The sequence below is a fragment of the Manis javanica genome, chromosome 11, assembly GCF_040802235.1.
Source record: "Manis javanica isolate MJ-LG chromosome 11, MJ_LKY, whole genome shotgun sequence".
Classification (NCBI taxonomy): domain Eukaryota; kingdom Metazoa; phylum Chordata; class Mammalia; order Pholidota; family Manidae; genus Manis; species Manis javanica.
In genome coordinates, this window is record NC_133166.1 from 78,294,541 (window position 1) to 78,311,406 (window position 16,866).

Sequence of the window (16,866 nt, forward strand, 5' to 3'; positions counted from 1 at the left end):
AATAAAAATCATAAACATGCTCATGGACTTGCAGAGAAACATGCAAGAGCTAAGGAGGGAGAATACAGAAATAAAACAATCTCTGGAAGGACTTAAAAGCAGACTGGATGAGACGCAAGAGGCCATTAATGGAAGAGAAATCAAAGAACAGGAATGCACAGAAGCTGATGCAACAGATAAAAATATCTCCAGGAATAAAAGAATATTAAGAGAACTGTGTGACCAATCCAAACGGAACAATATCCGCATTATAGGGGTACCAGAAGAAGAGAGAGAAAAAGGGATAAAAGTGTCTTTGAAGAAATAATGGCTGAAAACTTCCCCAAACTGGGGAAGGAAATAGCCTCTCAGACCACGGAAGCATACAGAACTCCCAACACAAGGGACCCAAGGAGGACAACACCAAGATACATAATAATTAAAATAGCAAAGATCAAGGATAAGGACAGAGTATTAAAGGGAGCCAGAGAGAGAAAAAAGGCCACCTACAAAGGAAAACCCATCAGGCTATCATCAGACTTCTCAACAGAAACCGTACAGGCCAGAAAAGAATGGCATGATATATTTAATGCAATGAAACAGAAGGACCTTGAACCAAGAATATTGTATCCAGCACGATTATTATTTAAATATGAAGGAGGGATTAAACAATTCCCAGACACACAGAAGTTGAGGGAATTTGCCTCCCACAAACCACCTCTACAGGGTATTTTAGAGGGACTGCTCTAAATGGAAGCACTCTTAAGGCTAAACAGAAGTTACCAGAGAAAATAAAATCACAGCAAAGAAAGCGGAAAAATCGAATACTAATTTAAGGCAAAAAATAAAATCAACTACCCACAAAAGCAGTCAAATGAAACACAAAAGAGCACAAAAATAAAAAACACCTAACATACAAAGAATGCAGGAGGAGGAATAAGAAGGGAGAGAAATAAAGAATCATCAGACTGTGTTTATAATAGCTGAATAAGTAAGTTAAGTTAGACAGTAAGACAGTAAAGAAGCTAACCTTGAACCTTTGGTAAGGACTAACCTAAAGCCTGCAATGTCAATAAGTACATATCTTTCAATAATCACCCTAAATGTAAATGGACTGAATGCACCAATCAAAAGACACAGAGTAATAGAATGGATAAAAAAGCAAGACCCATCTATATGCTGCTTACAAGAGACTCACCTCAAACCCAAAGATATGCACAGACTAAAAGTCAAGGGATGGAAAAAGATATTCATGCAAATAACAAGGAGAAAAAAGCAAGTGTTGCAGAACTAGTATCACACAAAATAGACTTCAAAACAAAGAAAGTCACAAGAGATAAAGAAGGACATTATGTAATGACAAAGGGGTCAATCCAACAAGAGGATATAACCATTATAAACATATATGCACCCAACACAGGAGCACCAACATATGTGAAACAAATACTAACATAATTAAAGGAGGAAATAGAATGCAGTGCATTTATTTTAGGAGACTTCAACACACCACTCACTCCAAAAGACAGATCCACCAGACAGAAAATAAGTAAGGACACACAGGCACTGAACAACACACTAGAACAGATGGGCCTAATAGACATCTATAGAACTCTATACCCAAAAGCAACAGGATACACATTCTTCTCAAGTGTACATGGAACATTCTCTAAAACAGACCACAAACTAGGCCACAAAAAGAGCCTCAGTAAATTCAAAAAGACTGAAATTCTACCAACCAACTTCTCAGACCACAAAGGTATAAAACTAGAAATAAATTATACAAAGAAAGCAAAAAGGCTTTCAAACACATGGAGGCTTAACAACATGCTCCTAAATAATCAATGGATCAATGACCAAATCAAAATAGAGATCAAGCAATATATGGAAACAAATGACAACAACACAAAGCCCCAACTTCTGTGGGACACAGTGAAAGCAGTCTTAAGAGGAACGTATATAGCATTTCATAAAGACACGATTGTGAAAATTAGAAAAAGAACAAATGAGGCCTAAAGTCAGCAGAAGGAGTGACGTAATAAAGATCAGAGAAGAAATAAATAAAATTGAGAAGAATAAAACAATAGAAAAAAAATCAATGAAACCAAGAGCTGGTTCTTTGAGAAAATAAACAAAATAGATAAGCCCTTAGCCAGACTTATAAAAAGAAAAAGAGAATCTATACACATCAACAGAATCAGAAATGAGAAAGGAAAAACCACGATGGACCCCACAGAAATACAAAGAATTATTAGAGAATACTACAAAAAACTATATGTTAACAAGCTGGAAAACCTAGAAGAAATGGACAACTTCCTAGAAAAATACAACCTTCCAAGACTGACCAAGGAAGAAACAGAAAATGTAAACAGACCAATTACCAGCAATGCAATTAATTCGGTAATCAAAAACTACCCAAGAGCAAAACTCCCGGGCCAGATAGATTTACCGCAGCAGTTTATCAGACATACAGAGAAGACATAATACCCATTCTCCTTAAAGTTTTCCAAAAAATAGAAGATGAGGGAATACTTCCAGACCCTAATACCAAAACCAGGCAAAGACCCCACCAAAAAAGAAAACTGCAGAAATAGATGCAAAAATACTCAACAAAATATTAGCAAACCAAATTCAAAAGTACATCAAGAGGATCATACACCATGATGAAGTGGGATTCATCTCAGGGATGCAAGGATTGTACAACATTCGAAAATCTATCAACATCATCCACCACATCAACAAAAAGAAGGACAAAACCACATGATTATCTCCATAGATGCTGAAAAAGCATTTGACAAAATTCAACATCCACTCATGATAAAAACTCTCAGCAAAATGGGTATAGAGGGCAAGTACCTCAACATAATAAAGGCCATATATGAAAAACCCACAGCCAACATCATACTGAACAGCGAGAGGCTGAAAGCATTTCCTCTAAGATTGGGAACAAGACAGGGATGTCGACTCTCCCCACTGTTATTCAACATAGTACTGGAGGTCCTGGCCATGGCAATTAGACAAAACAAAGAAATACAAGGAATCCAGATTGGTAAAGAAGAAGTCAAACTGTCACTATTTGCAGATGACATGATACTGTACATAAAAAACCCTAAAGACTCCACTCCAAAATTACTAGAACTGGTATCGGAATACAGCAAAGATGCAGGATACAAAATTAATACACAGAAATCTGTTGCTTTCCTATACACTAACAATGAACTAATAGAAAGAGAAACCAGGAAAACAATTCCATTCACAATTACATCAAAAAAAATAAAATACCTAGGAATAAACCTAACCAAGGAAGTGAAAGACCTATACCCTGAAAACTACAAGACACTCTTATGAGAAATTAAAGAGGACACTAAAAAATGGAAACTCATCCCATGCTCTCAGCTAGTAAAAATTAATATTGTCGAAATGGCCATCCTGCCCAAAGCAATCTACAGATTTAATGCAATCCCTATCAAATTACTAACAGCATTCTTCAATGAACTGGAACAAATAGTTCTAAACTTCATATGGAACCACCAAAGACCCTGAATAGCCAAAGCAATCCTGAGAAGGAAGAATAAAGTGGGAGGGATCTCGCTCCCCAACTTCAAGCTCCTCTACAAAGTCACAGTAATCAAGACAATTTGGTACTGGCACAAGAACAGAGCCACAGACCAGTGGAACAGAATAGAGTCTCCAGACATTAACCCAAACATATATGGTCAATTAACATATGATAAAGGGGCCATGGACATACAATGGGGAAATGACAGCCTCTTCAAAGCTGGTGTTGGCAAAACTGGACAGCTACACGTAAGAGAATGAAACTGGATTATTGTCTAATCCCATACACAAAAGTTAATTCGAAATGGATCAAAGACCTGAATGTAAGCCATGAAACCATAAAACTCTTAGAAAAAAACATAGGCAAAAATCTCTTGGACATAAACATGAGCAACTTCTTCATGAACATGTCTTCCCGGGCAAGGGAAACAAAAGCAAAAATGAACAAGTGGGACTATATTAAGCTCAAAAGCTTCTGTACAGCAAAGTACACCATCAATAGAACAAAAAAGTATCCTACAGTATGGGAGAATATATTCATAAATGACAGATCTGATAAAGGCTTGACATACAAAATGTGTAAAGAGCTCACGCACCTCAACAAACAAAAAGTGAACAATCCAATTAGAAAATGGGCAGAGGAGCTGAATAGTTTTCCAAAGAAGAAATTCAGATGGCCAACAGACACATGAAAAGATGCTCCACATCGCTAATCATCACAGAAATGCAAATTAAAACCACAATGAGATATCACCTCACACCAGTAAGAATCCCATCATCCAAAAGACAAACAACAAATGTTGGCAAGGTTGTGGAGAAAGGGGAACCCTCCTACACTGCTGGTGGGAATGTAAATTAGTTCAACCATTGTCGAAAGCAGTACGGAGGTTCCTCAAAATGCTCAAAATGAAAATACCATTTGACCCAAGAATCCCACTTCTAGGAATTTACCCTAAGAATGCAGCAGCCCAATTTGAAAAAGAAAGATGCACCCCTATGTTTATCACAGCACTATTTACTATAGCCAAGAAATGGAAGTAACGTAAGTGTCCATCAGTAAATGAATGGATAAAGAAGATGTGGTACATATACACAATGGAATATTATTCAGCCATAAGAAGAAAACAAATCCTACCATTTGCAACAACATGGATGGAGCTAGAGGGTATTATGCTCAGTGAAATAAGCTAGGTGGAGAAAGACAAGTACCAAATGATTTCACTCATATGTGGAATATAAGAACAAAGGAAAAACTGAAGGAACAAAACAACAGCAGAATCATAGAACCCAAGAAAAGACTAACAGTTACCAAAAGGAAAGGGACTGGGGATGAGTAGGAAGGGAGGGAGGAGCAGGGGGAAGAAAAAAGGGGGCCTTACAATTAGCATGTATAATGTGGGGGGGGCACGGGGAGGGCTGTGCAACACAGAGAAGAAGTAGTGATTCTACAGCATCTTACTACGCTGATGGACAGTGACTAATGGGGTATGTGGGGAGGACAAGGTGAAGGGGGGAGTCTAGTAAACATAACGTTTCTCATGTAATTGTAGATTAATTATACCAAAATAAAAATATATATATAAAAAAGGTACACAGATTTCTTTTGTAATATTCTTATTCTTGCAACTTTTCTGTAAATTTGAAATTATTTCCAAATGAAAGTTTTTAATTTTTTTTAATTGTAGTAGGAAGAGGGTAGATTATTTCTCCATCAAGGTACCTAGAGAAGCATATTACTATTTCAAAATGATGGTATGTCTAAAGATAAATGTTCAAAATTACCCTAAAATGACTCCAGGTTCTAATTTCACATAATTTTCTGCACACATAATACTTATACTAAATCCTAGTCCATCATACATAAAAGAGTAGATGTGTGCTTAGGAATAATTTAAAATTTGGGTATGTATGTATAGTCCCTAATTCCTTTTCATCACAGTTAGTGCTATTTCAGGATTCTGTAATACCCATTTGGTAAGTGCTTACAGTGGGCTGTATGTCATGTCACCTAACTCTTAACTCTCTGCTACTTACATGTGATCAGCCAACAACCAGCTTTTAGCAACACCTAGGAGCTTATTAGAAATGCAGAATCTCACACCCAACCCAGACCTTACTGAATCAGAATCTGCACTTGAACGAGATCTTCAGATGAATCATATACACATTAAAATTCTGCTCTAAGACTAACTCAAGTTTATTTCTAGCTCCCACTAAATCTGACGCATGTAAGGCAATTCTCCAGGAGAGCCCTTCTCCATGCCATGACCCATTTCTTGTCTCTCCATCTCAACTCAAGGCCTCCACATCATCAAGACAGGGTAAGAGAGAACAAGGAAGATGACAGAATATTTTACAGCAGAACCGGAAATGGCTTGCATAACTCAAGCCCACACTCCACTGGCCAAAACTGAATCACAGGCCCCCATCCAATTGCAAGGAGGCTGGGAAATGTAATTGTCCTGTGTGCCCACTGAGGAAAATTAATCGTTTACTAATGGATACTGTGATGTCTCAGAAATACCAAGGGAAAGTTGAATAACCAGGCCTGAGCAAAGGCAGAGCTAGAATTAGGACAATTAACAGAGTTCTACCTCTCAGTTCAGTTCTAAAGCCAATGGCCTGCCAAGTAAACTGACTCATCTCCTATCAAGAGGTTCACTCTTGGTTTAATCAGCTAGCAATCAAAAAAAAAAGTGGACATAAGCTGGCAAGCACTTCAAAGGCATCTTCATTCCTAAACAGTTCACACTTTTTATACAATTCCAAATGAAATAGAGTCTAAGAAAGACATTTATTTAAATCTCTAATTACAAAAAAATGATACAGGTTTTACTGGGGGAATAATACAAAATATATGAAGCACAAACGGATGTCCTGCCCCCTCCAAATCCCATTATCTAGAAGTAATCTAGAGTGTTATTCCAGACCTTACCTATACTCACAAGTACATGTATACATACACAAAGATTTATTTAAAATACCTACATTGTTCTACAACTTTATTCACCCAGCAATGTCATGGAAAGCCACCCACATCTGTACAATCTACTTCAATCTTAACAGCTGCATTGTATTCTATAATATGGCTACACTGTAATTTAACCAGTCCCTTATTAGTAGACATTAAAAATTCTCTCCCCCCACTTTTTTTAATTACCAAAATGGTATGCTAAGTATCCTCTGCAACTATGTGATTTTTATTTGTCAGAATCCCAAAGATAGGGTCAAGAAAACATAGTGCTCAATTTGGTGATAAATACCACCAGAATACCCTCCAAAGCAGCACCACCAATTCATACTCCTACAAGTGTACAGCTGCTCTCTGGCCTGTGTTTGCATTTATAAGGAAAAGACACTTTTGTAAGGTTATGATGAGATAAATTAAGTAGTACACAAGGTAAAGCAGTTACAGTCATACCTGGCATTGCTCAGTAAATAGTAATAAATATTAGCTACTGAATAATAACATTCAATTGTCATGTACTGTGGTAACAAGTAAAGGGAAAGTGGTTCTCTTTAGATAATCAGGGTTAATCACCATCCCATATTTGACCCTAAGCAATTCAGAGGAATATCTCTCCCTTGATTCCTAAACAACCAGAAACAGCCCAGAGTTAGAGGATGAGAAGCAAAAATTGAGTGATTCATCCTCAGAGGCACTAACTCTATACCTTGGTTCCTTGCCCCAATACATATCCTGACAGGTTATAAGAAAACCAGAACCAAATATTGTTCATTGGTTCACAACATCTACTAGAGAACAAACCCCATCCTCTCAAAATGATACAAAAGACATGTCCTGTGTTTTATAACAGCGGTTCTCAAAGTAGGGTCCATGGACCCCTGGGAATACCTGACACCCTTTCAGGAGACCTGTGAGGTCAAAACAATATTCATAATAATATTAAGACATTTTTGCCCTTTTTATTCTCATTCTCTTCTCAGTATAAAATGGAGTTTTCCAGAGGCTATGTGACAAGTGATTTTGCAATACAGTGAATGCAGAACAGTTATGAGAACCCAAAAATCTTCTATTAAAGCCAGACATTAAAGAAATATGCAAAAAATGTAAAGCAAAAAACTTTTCTCAGCAAGTTTTCTTTTGTTTTGGGAAATATAGTTTGTTTCATTAAAAACACTGTTAAAATGTAATAATTTATTATTTTTACATACATATTTGAAAACTTACCAATTTTCTTATGCAGTAAAATCAACAGATACAACCATAAGCAAAACCTCTTCAGAGTCCCAAATAACATTTTTAAACCCCTTCTACAAAATCCTCAATAATTTTTATGAGTATAAAGAGATTCTGAGACTGAAATGTTTGAGAACCCATCTATGAAACCAGCTGCCTCAAATGACAGTACATGTCAAGAGCAGTCAAGCCATAGGCACTGGCCCATCGCTTCAATTCTCTCTCTGTGAAGGTCAGAAGCAATCTGCGAGGAACACCTCAGCTCTACAGAAGATTTTCAGTAGGTCTCAGAGATGGTAGTTCAGGCAAAAAAAACAAATCCAAGGGCAGAAAAAAAAAATGAGTGTTCCAATGAGAACAAATCAGTGATCCCTCCATGACAAAGGGTCTAAAATAAAAACCCGAAAACAGTTGGCTGGCCGGTCCCAAAGATGTGTTGCCATTTGGAGAACTCAGGATCCCTTACTACTGGCAGCAAACAGGGCACTCTGTTCCAGGGGAAGCCACAATGGCCACGGTGGGGGTGCAGTCTGTACTGCTGAGTTCTGGACACCAGCCTCCATCCCTGTCCCCACAGTTGCTGTTCCTGAGCCCTCTGAGCAAGCAGCAGGCTGTCTGAAGAAGGAGAACAATGTACTACTATCCACAGAGCAGGCCATCCTGTCTGCTTAAGATAGTCCTCTGCCGGGGCATTCATACGGACCCAATGTTTTCAGGCTCAGGGCTCTGCCATACAGCCCTTTCCCAAACCTCCTTGCAGAAGAAAAGGAAGAAGCAAAAGAAACAGGAATTATAACTCCCACTTAAACAGAAAAAATAGAAGTCATATCCATAGAGTTCCTTCCCAACCCACCTTGTTATCAATCCTTCCACTTTACTCCAAGTCCTCAGGTAAGCCCATTACCATTGCCCAGGAATCCACAAATCCTGACTTCAAGCAAGCTCTCAAGGTTCCCTCCGGGAAGATTTCACTAGTCCTTCCACCTTCAGGGTCCAGCCCCTCAAACACCCCCCAGGAGTCTACCACACTGCCACAGTCCACTTGCACCTGGTGCTGACATAGCTCACAAGATCAGCTGCAAACCCACAGAATGCCTTTTAGCCCTTGTTTGAACAGAAGTACCTCCCTGTCTCCACTTGGCTCTTTCTCAGCACTTCAGTCTTGGATTAGGGAGCTAATTTGAGAATTGCTTTTAAGCTACAGGCACACCTTGATGATACTGGGATTCAGTTCCAGACCACTGCAATAAAGCAAACACTGCAAGAGCCAAATGAATTTTTTGGTTTCCCAGTGCATATAAAAGTTAATGTGTACACTATATTGTAGTCTATTAAGTGTACAATAGCATCATGTCTAAAAAAAACCAATGTGCATATCTTAATTTAAAAACACCTTACTGCTAAAAAAATGCTAACCACCATCTCAGCTTCCAGCAAGTGTAATCTTTTTTGCTGGTGGAGGGTCTCGTCTCCATGTTGGCAGCTGCTGACTGATCAGGTGGTGGCTGCTGGAGGTTGGGGTGGCTGGGGCGATTTCTTCACATAAGACAACCGTGACATTTGCTGCATCAGTTCTCCCTTCCTTTCATGAAGGATTTCTCTGTAGAGTTTGATAGCATTTTACCCACAGCAGAACTTCTTTCAAAATCTGAATCAATCCTCTCAAACACTGCTGCTCTTTTATCAACTAAGTTTACGGAACACTCCAAATCCTTTGCTGTCATTTCCACAATCATCACAGCGTCTTCACCAGGAGTAGATTCCATCTCAAAAAACCACTTTCTTTGCTCATCCATGAGAAGAAACTCACTATTAAAGTTGATCATGAGATTGCAGCAATTCAGTCACATCTTCAGGCTCCACTTCTAATTCTGGTTCTCTTGCTATTTTCACATCTTCACTGAAGTCTTGAACCTTCAGTTGATTAAAAAAAAAACGCAGTATCTGGGGGCACAATAAACAAGGTATCCCTCTACTCATTCCAGTGCCTAACATTCTTGGTAACTTTATTTAGAAAAACGCATCTAACATCTTATCTCTCAGTTCCCTGATCATTGCAACAATCTTTACCTATTCCCCACCTAGGTCACTTTCTGCCACACTGTAAACCTTTCGTTCCAACACATACATTACTTCTAGAGCTCCTGTGTGTCAAGTCATCCCATTCTGACCACTCCACAACTTCTCTGACCACGTCTGCTCCTTTAATCCACTGATTGTACCACATTTCACTGTCCAACACTCTCCTCATGACTCAGCCCCTAGCTCAGAAGTTGTGGTTCCTGATTACACCCTCCCTTGCCTACAACTTCCACTTCCTTCTTTCTCTCTCCATCCATCATACTACCCTGGAATCCTGGGCAAACCTAACTCTCACAGTCAAGTAGCTGACCATTGGGAGAAGAAAAGCAGCAGCAGCACCACCACCACCACCACCACCCCACCCCTGGCTAACTGCTCTCACTTTAAATTAATGCACACAAGTTTTCAGTGGGCCTTCAGCACTTCCCAGCAACCCTTCTACTTTGCACCCTGTCTCCTAGAATACTTCAAACCTTCTCCTCTCTAAGACTGAGCACTTGCCTAGCGGTCCTCAAACCTTTCCATCACTACTTCTGCCTTCTCTGGCACCTCTTTTCCTTATCCCAAAACGTGAAGGTATTCCCTTCTGCCCACCCAGGTTCAGTCTGTGGCCAAGATGCATCGCATCATCTCACCAAACACAGACTTCTTTGCCCTTGTTGCCTGGTCCCGCCTTGTAACTCAAATGTAGCTGCTTTACTTTCTGTGCTTGATCTAATCTGTCTCCTGAACATGGGGCTGTTTTCTACATAATTGATCTTCCTCATGAACACTCACCCTAGTAAATAGCCAGAAACTTTAAATTTGCCAAATAATAACTCAGTCTCCTCCAGTTAATATTCAGACACTTGAGTTTAACTCTTTACCGGACCTGGTTAAATAGCTGCTCTCAGGTTAAGTGTTTCTCCAAATGGGGCTTATGGAACACTGGTGGCAAGGAGACATTGGAAGACCACAGAGACTTGGTGTGCTACAAGGAGTCTCTGCTACAAGGAGGTGATCAAGTCTCATGGCTGCAATAGTGCCACCTCACCTTTTGGGACACCATGCTGACTCCCATCTCTGGCATCCATCTAGACTCACATAGCCCTTTGTCATGAAGCCTGCTGCTTCAGCAGGCCTGCAAGCTCCCCCCTACATCCCTCATAGTGGTAGGAAAGCATCTCAGAATTTCCTGCTACCATGGCTACCTACCTAAACGTTTCCTTCAGCCACTGCTGCTCCCATCTGGCACTGCACCAGCTTACATAGCTACCTCCTCTCAAGAGTCCACATAAGGAGTAGAGCCAAAGGCCGCCTACTTTTGACAGTTCCCTCAATCCACTAACACCCTCACCCCAACCCCACAGCTTTGGCCAGACAGGGAGAGACAAAACTTCTGTTTCTCACACTCTGTTCTCCTTACCTCTGTCCCCTTCCTTCTCACAATCTACCAGAGCTCAAAAATATAGACTTTCCACTTACAAGTCATCCTCCTTCCTCTTGAGAGGCACTAAGGCTCAAGCTTAGCCTTAATGATCGAAGAGATTTCTTCACCCTACAGAAGAAACTATCATCAGAGTTTAGCAGAGTTAACACTTGATATGAAAACTGCAGGCAACTTGGAACTTCATAGAAAACCAAAAACAAATACACGGTGCCTTAAAATTCTTGAAAATATTAACCCTACACAACTTCACAGTTAGCATCTCCTGTGTACTAGGCTCCAGGGATATAGCAAAGATTAGACATCAAGTCACTAAAGTATGGAGACCTATAAGCAAAATAATTACAGTGCAATTTTATGTTCTACATTTACCAAAACAAACAGAAAACACAAATAGCCCCTCTGTCAATCTTTTCCAGCTCCATGAATCTAAAAATGTGTGCAACAGCAGATAAAGGATAATATAAGTCATTTCAGGTCACAGCTTCACTGCCCTTTAAACTTTCTGCAATTTACATCATTTTCTTTTCCACTCACAACAGGAAAAACCAGACGCCAAGCCTTAACGAGAGGGAAAAAGTGAGAGAAGCCACTAAACAGGTTCAAATTTCTCTATTAATAAAGGTAAATATCCAAGAACTAAGGCACTAATCAAACCAGCGCAAAGTTAAAGGAGGTCAGGCAGAATCTCATAACAAATAAATCAGTTGGAGACTAATGAATTGTAATACTTTGCCTTTATTTTATCCCCCCCACCAACACACACACACACACACACAGAAGAGCTGTTAACTGTTACAAACTCATTATTTTCTTTCCCTTTCTTAATTCAAATGGAAGGGCAGAAAGGCAAGGAGAACTAGAGGAAAATTCTGCCAGACATTCACACTATGAAGAGCTTACTATGTGCCAGGTACTGGGGCTACTAACATTGATGTCTTATTTACTCTTCAGAACTTCACAACTGTTTTCACTTAGGAGGTGGTAAGTCACACAAAACTGTATCCCCCAATGATGGGCATTCAACAGCAGTAGAAAACCACATGAAACAATGCACAGAAGTCTGATTTCTCCAACGCTATTTTCAGGCTTCAGTGATTCCCAAGTAGGCACTTCAGAAACACAATCACTGAAGTGAAACTTCCACAAAGAGCCTCCTACCACAGCACAGGTGAACTCCACCCTCCCAACCCCTAACAAATGCAAGTGTATTTTCTGTGTAAAGTACTCATAAATAAGTGTTTGTTGGTATGAAAAACCAATCTGCTTGTTTGGTTCTGATGCTTGGTATTTACTGATTATCCCTTTGCCTCTGTTTAGGTGTGCTGATTTCCCACTATAGGAATACTGGTGAGAAGTAGAGCCTGCCTCCATTCTTAAAAGCCAAAAAGGTCCATACTCACTTCTCAACTTCCCTCACAGCTAGGGTGCACGCAGACAATCCCAGACACCCACTGAGGAGTCCAATCAGAAGCTAATAAATGCGATCACAAAGAAGCATGATTAAGAAAGCAACTTCCCGGCCATAACCAGCTTCCCGAGCAGCAAAACAGTGGTCATGGCAGTGGTGGCCAGTGCAGTGGCAGCAGCTGGGTCTGCTGTCATAGTCCTGATCATATATGCTGCAGAATCCGGCATTACCAGGCAGCGAAAGTGTTGTACTCCCCTGGCCCCAGCCCAGCTGCTTTTTTTCAAGTGCGATTATGACTTTCCTCGGAAAGTGGAACTTTCCTTGGCTCCTGCCCATTTTCAGAGCTGGGTTGCCTCTAGAATTAAAAGCAATGCTGAGAAAGCCCCAATACTTTCATTCAATCCCCCCACCACTGACCTTTTTGGCTTAAATCATTACCTGTCTTGCTAATGAAAAAAGTGGATAATGGACAGCAGTAATGAAACAGTATGGTAAATCAAGACATACCCCACCCACCAAGAGTTAGGTTTGTGTAGTCTGTTTTGGTCAACTCCAAGTCTCCTATGATAGCTCTGTTAATTCAGCTACTAATTTGCCACCACTATTCACTCCAAAACTTTTCTATTCCGACTACTAAATAACTTGGCACTCTGCTTTTACCTGCAAAATGACCCACATCTTCTCCACCAATTTATATTATAGGACCTAAGTAACAGTAAGTTCCCTACTTTGGACTTTGACTCCAGATCCACCTGCAAAGGACTTAACAGGATAAAGAGACCAGCTTTCTCTCATTTGTATGAATTAGAATCAAAGACCTATGACTTTCCATGCTGGAGGCCCTCAGCAAAAGTTAGCTCTTGAACGGAATGAGCTGCTTTTAACAGCAGTTTACAGTGCTCACTCCTCAACATAATTTTTTTTTTTTTTTTTGCTGTAATGATTACTTCAGGAAGCAACAGATACAACTATTATTCGGTTGGTTTAAAATACAAACTTAAATCAATCTGTCAAGTATGAATCAAATAAGGACGTTAATAGTCAAGCTACTGATAGGAGCGCTGCACTTACCTCCAGCTACCCAAATCCCAGACTAACAAGTCTGGAAGAGCAGTCAGGCAAAAATCACCCCCACCGTCTCAAGAAGCGCCCTTCTCCTTGGCTGACAAAAGGAGCGCAGTAACATTTGTTGCTTGGATACAATTCCTACGACTGTGCATATATATATGACACGTTGCCATAAACTGCTCTCACATAGCACTTTACATTATGCCACTGCCTCCAGGCTTATAAACAGTTACACGTGAGTTCTCACACCTAGATGGGTGGTTGAGAATTAGACTTGCCGGTCAGTCATTAAATGCGAAGCACACCGCGGAATTTAGTAACTGCTGCTCCCACAGCACAGGACTGCCTATCTATTTCAGCCCTTCTGATACACTGTTGTTAATTCTCTCCCTCGCTTATCTGCTCGTTAAGGATTCTTAAGGAACGCCATTCATCTTCGTATCCCCAGGCCCAAGAGAACCTGGACCCTAGAAAGTGTACCCAACAGCAGGTCTTCGGCCCCGCGCAAGCCGATCCTTCCCTGCTCCCGCTCGCCCCGCCACCTGAGATTTCCACAGCCTCTCCAGTGAAGCCTGTAGAGCAGGACAGACTTTTTCCCCAGCAAAATTGCCCAACCCTCCTCTGAAGTCTGCCCCTGGTCCCCCATTCCCGCCGAAGCAGGCGGCGCGGGGTAGAGCTGCAGGGGCCAGGGCTCCAGCCCCCGGCTGTTACCGCGACGCGCCGCTAGGCACCCGTGCGGCACAGCCAGGCGGGGCCCCGGGGCGGCGCCCACGACGCCCCCAGACCCGCGCCGCTCGGGACCCGGGGGCGAGAGCGCTCCGTACTTACCCGAGGAGGCAGCGGTCGCAGACGACTGCGCGACTGCCCTTGCACACCGTGTACGCCAAGGGGTCTGAGCGGAACAGCAGCTCTCCCGGGCGCAGCGGAACCACGGCGCGCAGCCCGTTCCCCCGGTCGGCAGTACGGAACTTCTCCACCTTCAACTGCTCCATCGCCCTGCAGCACCGCTCCCAACGCGTCCGAAGCGTACGCAATTCGCGTCTCCCGGGCGGCAGTAGCGCACCGGCCCCCTGCGCGCACACGTAGCTGAGGGTACGGGCAGGCGGCGGAGCTCTGAGCATGCCCAGATGGGGCCGAGGCGAGCCGGCTGGAAGGCTCTGAGCATGCCCAGATGAGGCCGAGATGGGCGGGCTGGAGCGCTCTGAGCATGCGCAGTCGGAGAGCGGACCTAGAGGGCTACCCGGAGCTGGGACGATGACGCTCCTCTGCCAACCTAGCCTCAATTGTCTAGGCGGTTTTGCGAGGAGCGGCGGGAATTTTTTCCTGTTATGGTAATTTAAGGTGATGAAAAGTTGAGAGAACAGTGCAGAGGGAGTGTACACCCTCCATGTAAATCAAGCAATTATCAGCATTTTGCTATTTCTGCTCATTTCTCTCCCAGTCTGTATTGTTGGTGAAACACTGGAAAGTTAATTCTGTGTTGCTGGGTTATTTAAAAGTGGCAGACATCATAACATTTCATAACTAACACTTTATATCATAACATGTCATAATTAAATACTGGGGCATACATTTCCTCAGATTAAGAATGATATCCTATAAAACTACAATATTATCACATCTAAGAAAATTATTCTTTACTAGCAAGCAAAACTATATTCATGTTAAGAATGACTTTTGTAACTTTTTACTAAAAACCAGGATCCAGTCAAAGGTCACTCATTTTCTTTTTCATGACATTGAGTCTTCTAAGATTCTGTTGGGTAAGAGTTTTGTATTTTCCTTCGTCCTTGTCCCCAATGCAAGAAAGAATTGAAGGGCAGAGACACAGTAATGAAGCAGAGTAAAAGTTCTATTTAAACTTACTTAGAGAGGAAGAGCAGCAGGCAACCTCAGCCAGGAGAGGTGCCGTGAAAGGTTGGAGAGAAAAAGCTTAAGATTGAAAGGTTACACACTTAGAAAGTGTGGGCGACCTCTGAGAGAGGAGCACTCCAAAAGGTTGGGGGTTCCCTCTTTTAAGGATTCTTTAGGAATGCGACTAAGGGCTGGGGCTGCAGACTTGTTAAGTGGTCTTTGAATACTTAGAATTAACTTAACACAAGGAACTTCCTGCTCTGATTTCTCCCTGCGATTCTGGCATCTTGGTCTGGGAACAGATCAAACAAGAGTACCTGCCCAACCCCCAAGGTGGGCTGAGTTTTTGTCTGTTTACTAAAGAATAAGTTAAGAATCTTAGATTTTTAACTTCCTGGGTATTAAAACAAGTCTTTATGATGGAATCCTTCCTGCCTTTTACTATGTTGTTTATAGCTGGGCCTGCATGAATAACACAAGACATGGGCTATGCTGAGGTGCCCTCCTTTATCTGGGGAATATTCAAACTTCCAGGCCAAGTTGTTCCTGGCTTTTTGAGCTTTAATTGATTAATTTGGGGTCTTTTTAGTGGACTTTATGGCCTTTTTCTCTTTCCACCCCGCTCATATCTATTTTCCTGCCTAACAATTCTAAGCTGGGAGTTTGCAAAATGTTCCACATTCTGTGGGTCTGGTTCTTTTCTCCTGGTGTTCTTTAACTTGTTCCTCTATTCCCTGTATTTCCTGGAAACTGCAAGCCAGAGCTATGCATTGAAGTCTGAGGCCTCAGTTGATTCAGGTTGTGTGTTTTTGTTTTTGTTTTTAGCTGTACAGATTCACTTCATACTACATCACATCACATCCGAATGGGCATGATGTTAGGTTGCCCCATTATTAATAAAACTAAGTATGATCAGTTAGTTAAAGCAGTGCTGCTAGAAGCCTTAATTGTAAAGGTACATTTTACCATTGCAGCTTGTAGGTAGTCTGTGGGGTGATACTCTGGCACTAAGAATAGTCTGATTCCAACCACCTGGAGAGACAGACACTTCCTGAGGTGGTCTAGTGGAATGAGGAGTGGACCAGGATTTCAAGCAACATAGAAGTGAGTCCTGATTCTGCCATGTGACCTTAGGTTAACTTTTCAAATCATGTTTATTAACTTTATAATGAAGATGATAATACCTTCAGAGTAATGAGAATAAATCCTGTGAAAGTATTTTGAAAAATCTTTAAAGCACTATACAAATGTAAGGAATCATTGTTTTGAGTAAAACTTTTAAGACTGTAA

The 16,866-nt window shown here is 41.3% G+C and overlaps 1 protein-coding gene across 4 annotated transcripts in view; it reads right to left on the minus strand.

The window, feature by feature from the left end:
• Positions 1-14,861, minus strand: part of SMYD3 (SET and MYND domain containing 3) — a 780,323-nt gene extending 765,462 nt beyond the window's left edge. For 3 of the 4 annotated variants that reach the window (XM_037013702.2, XM_073216722.1, XM_073216721.1), the window contains exon 1: positions 14,551-14,861. In XM_037013702.2, the coding sequence (XP_036869597.1) occupies positions 14,551-14,843 (293 nt within the window). In that variant the 5' untranslated portion in view covers positions 14,844-14,861. The remainder of the gene's footprint in view (positions 1-14,550) is intronic. The other variant, XM_037013701.2, reaches the window with a different exon arrangement.
• Between the last annotated feature and the right edge of the window lie 2,005 nt (positions 14,862-16,866).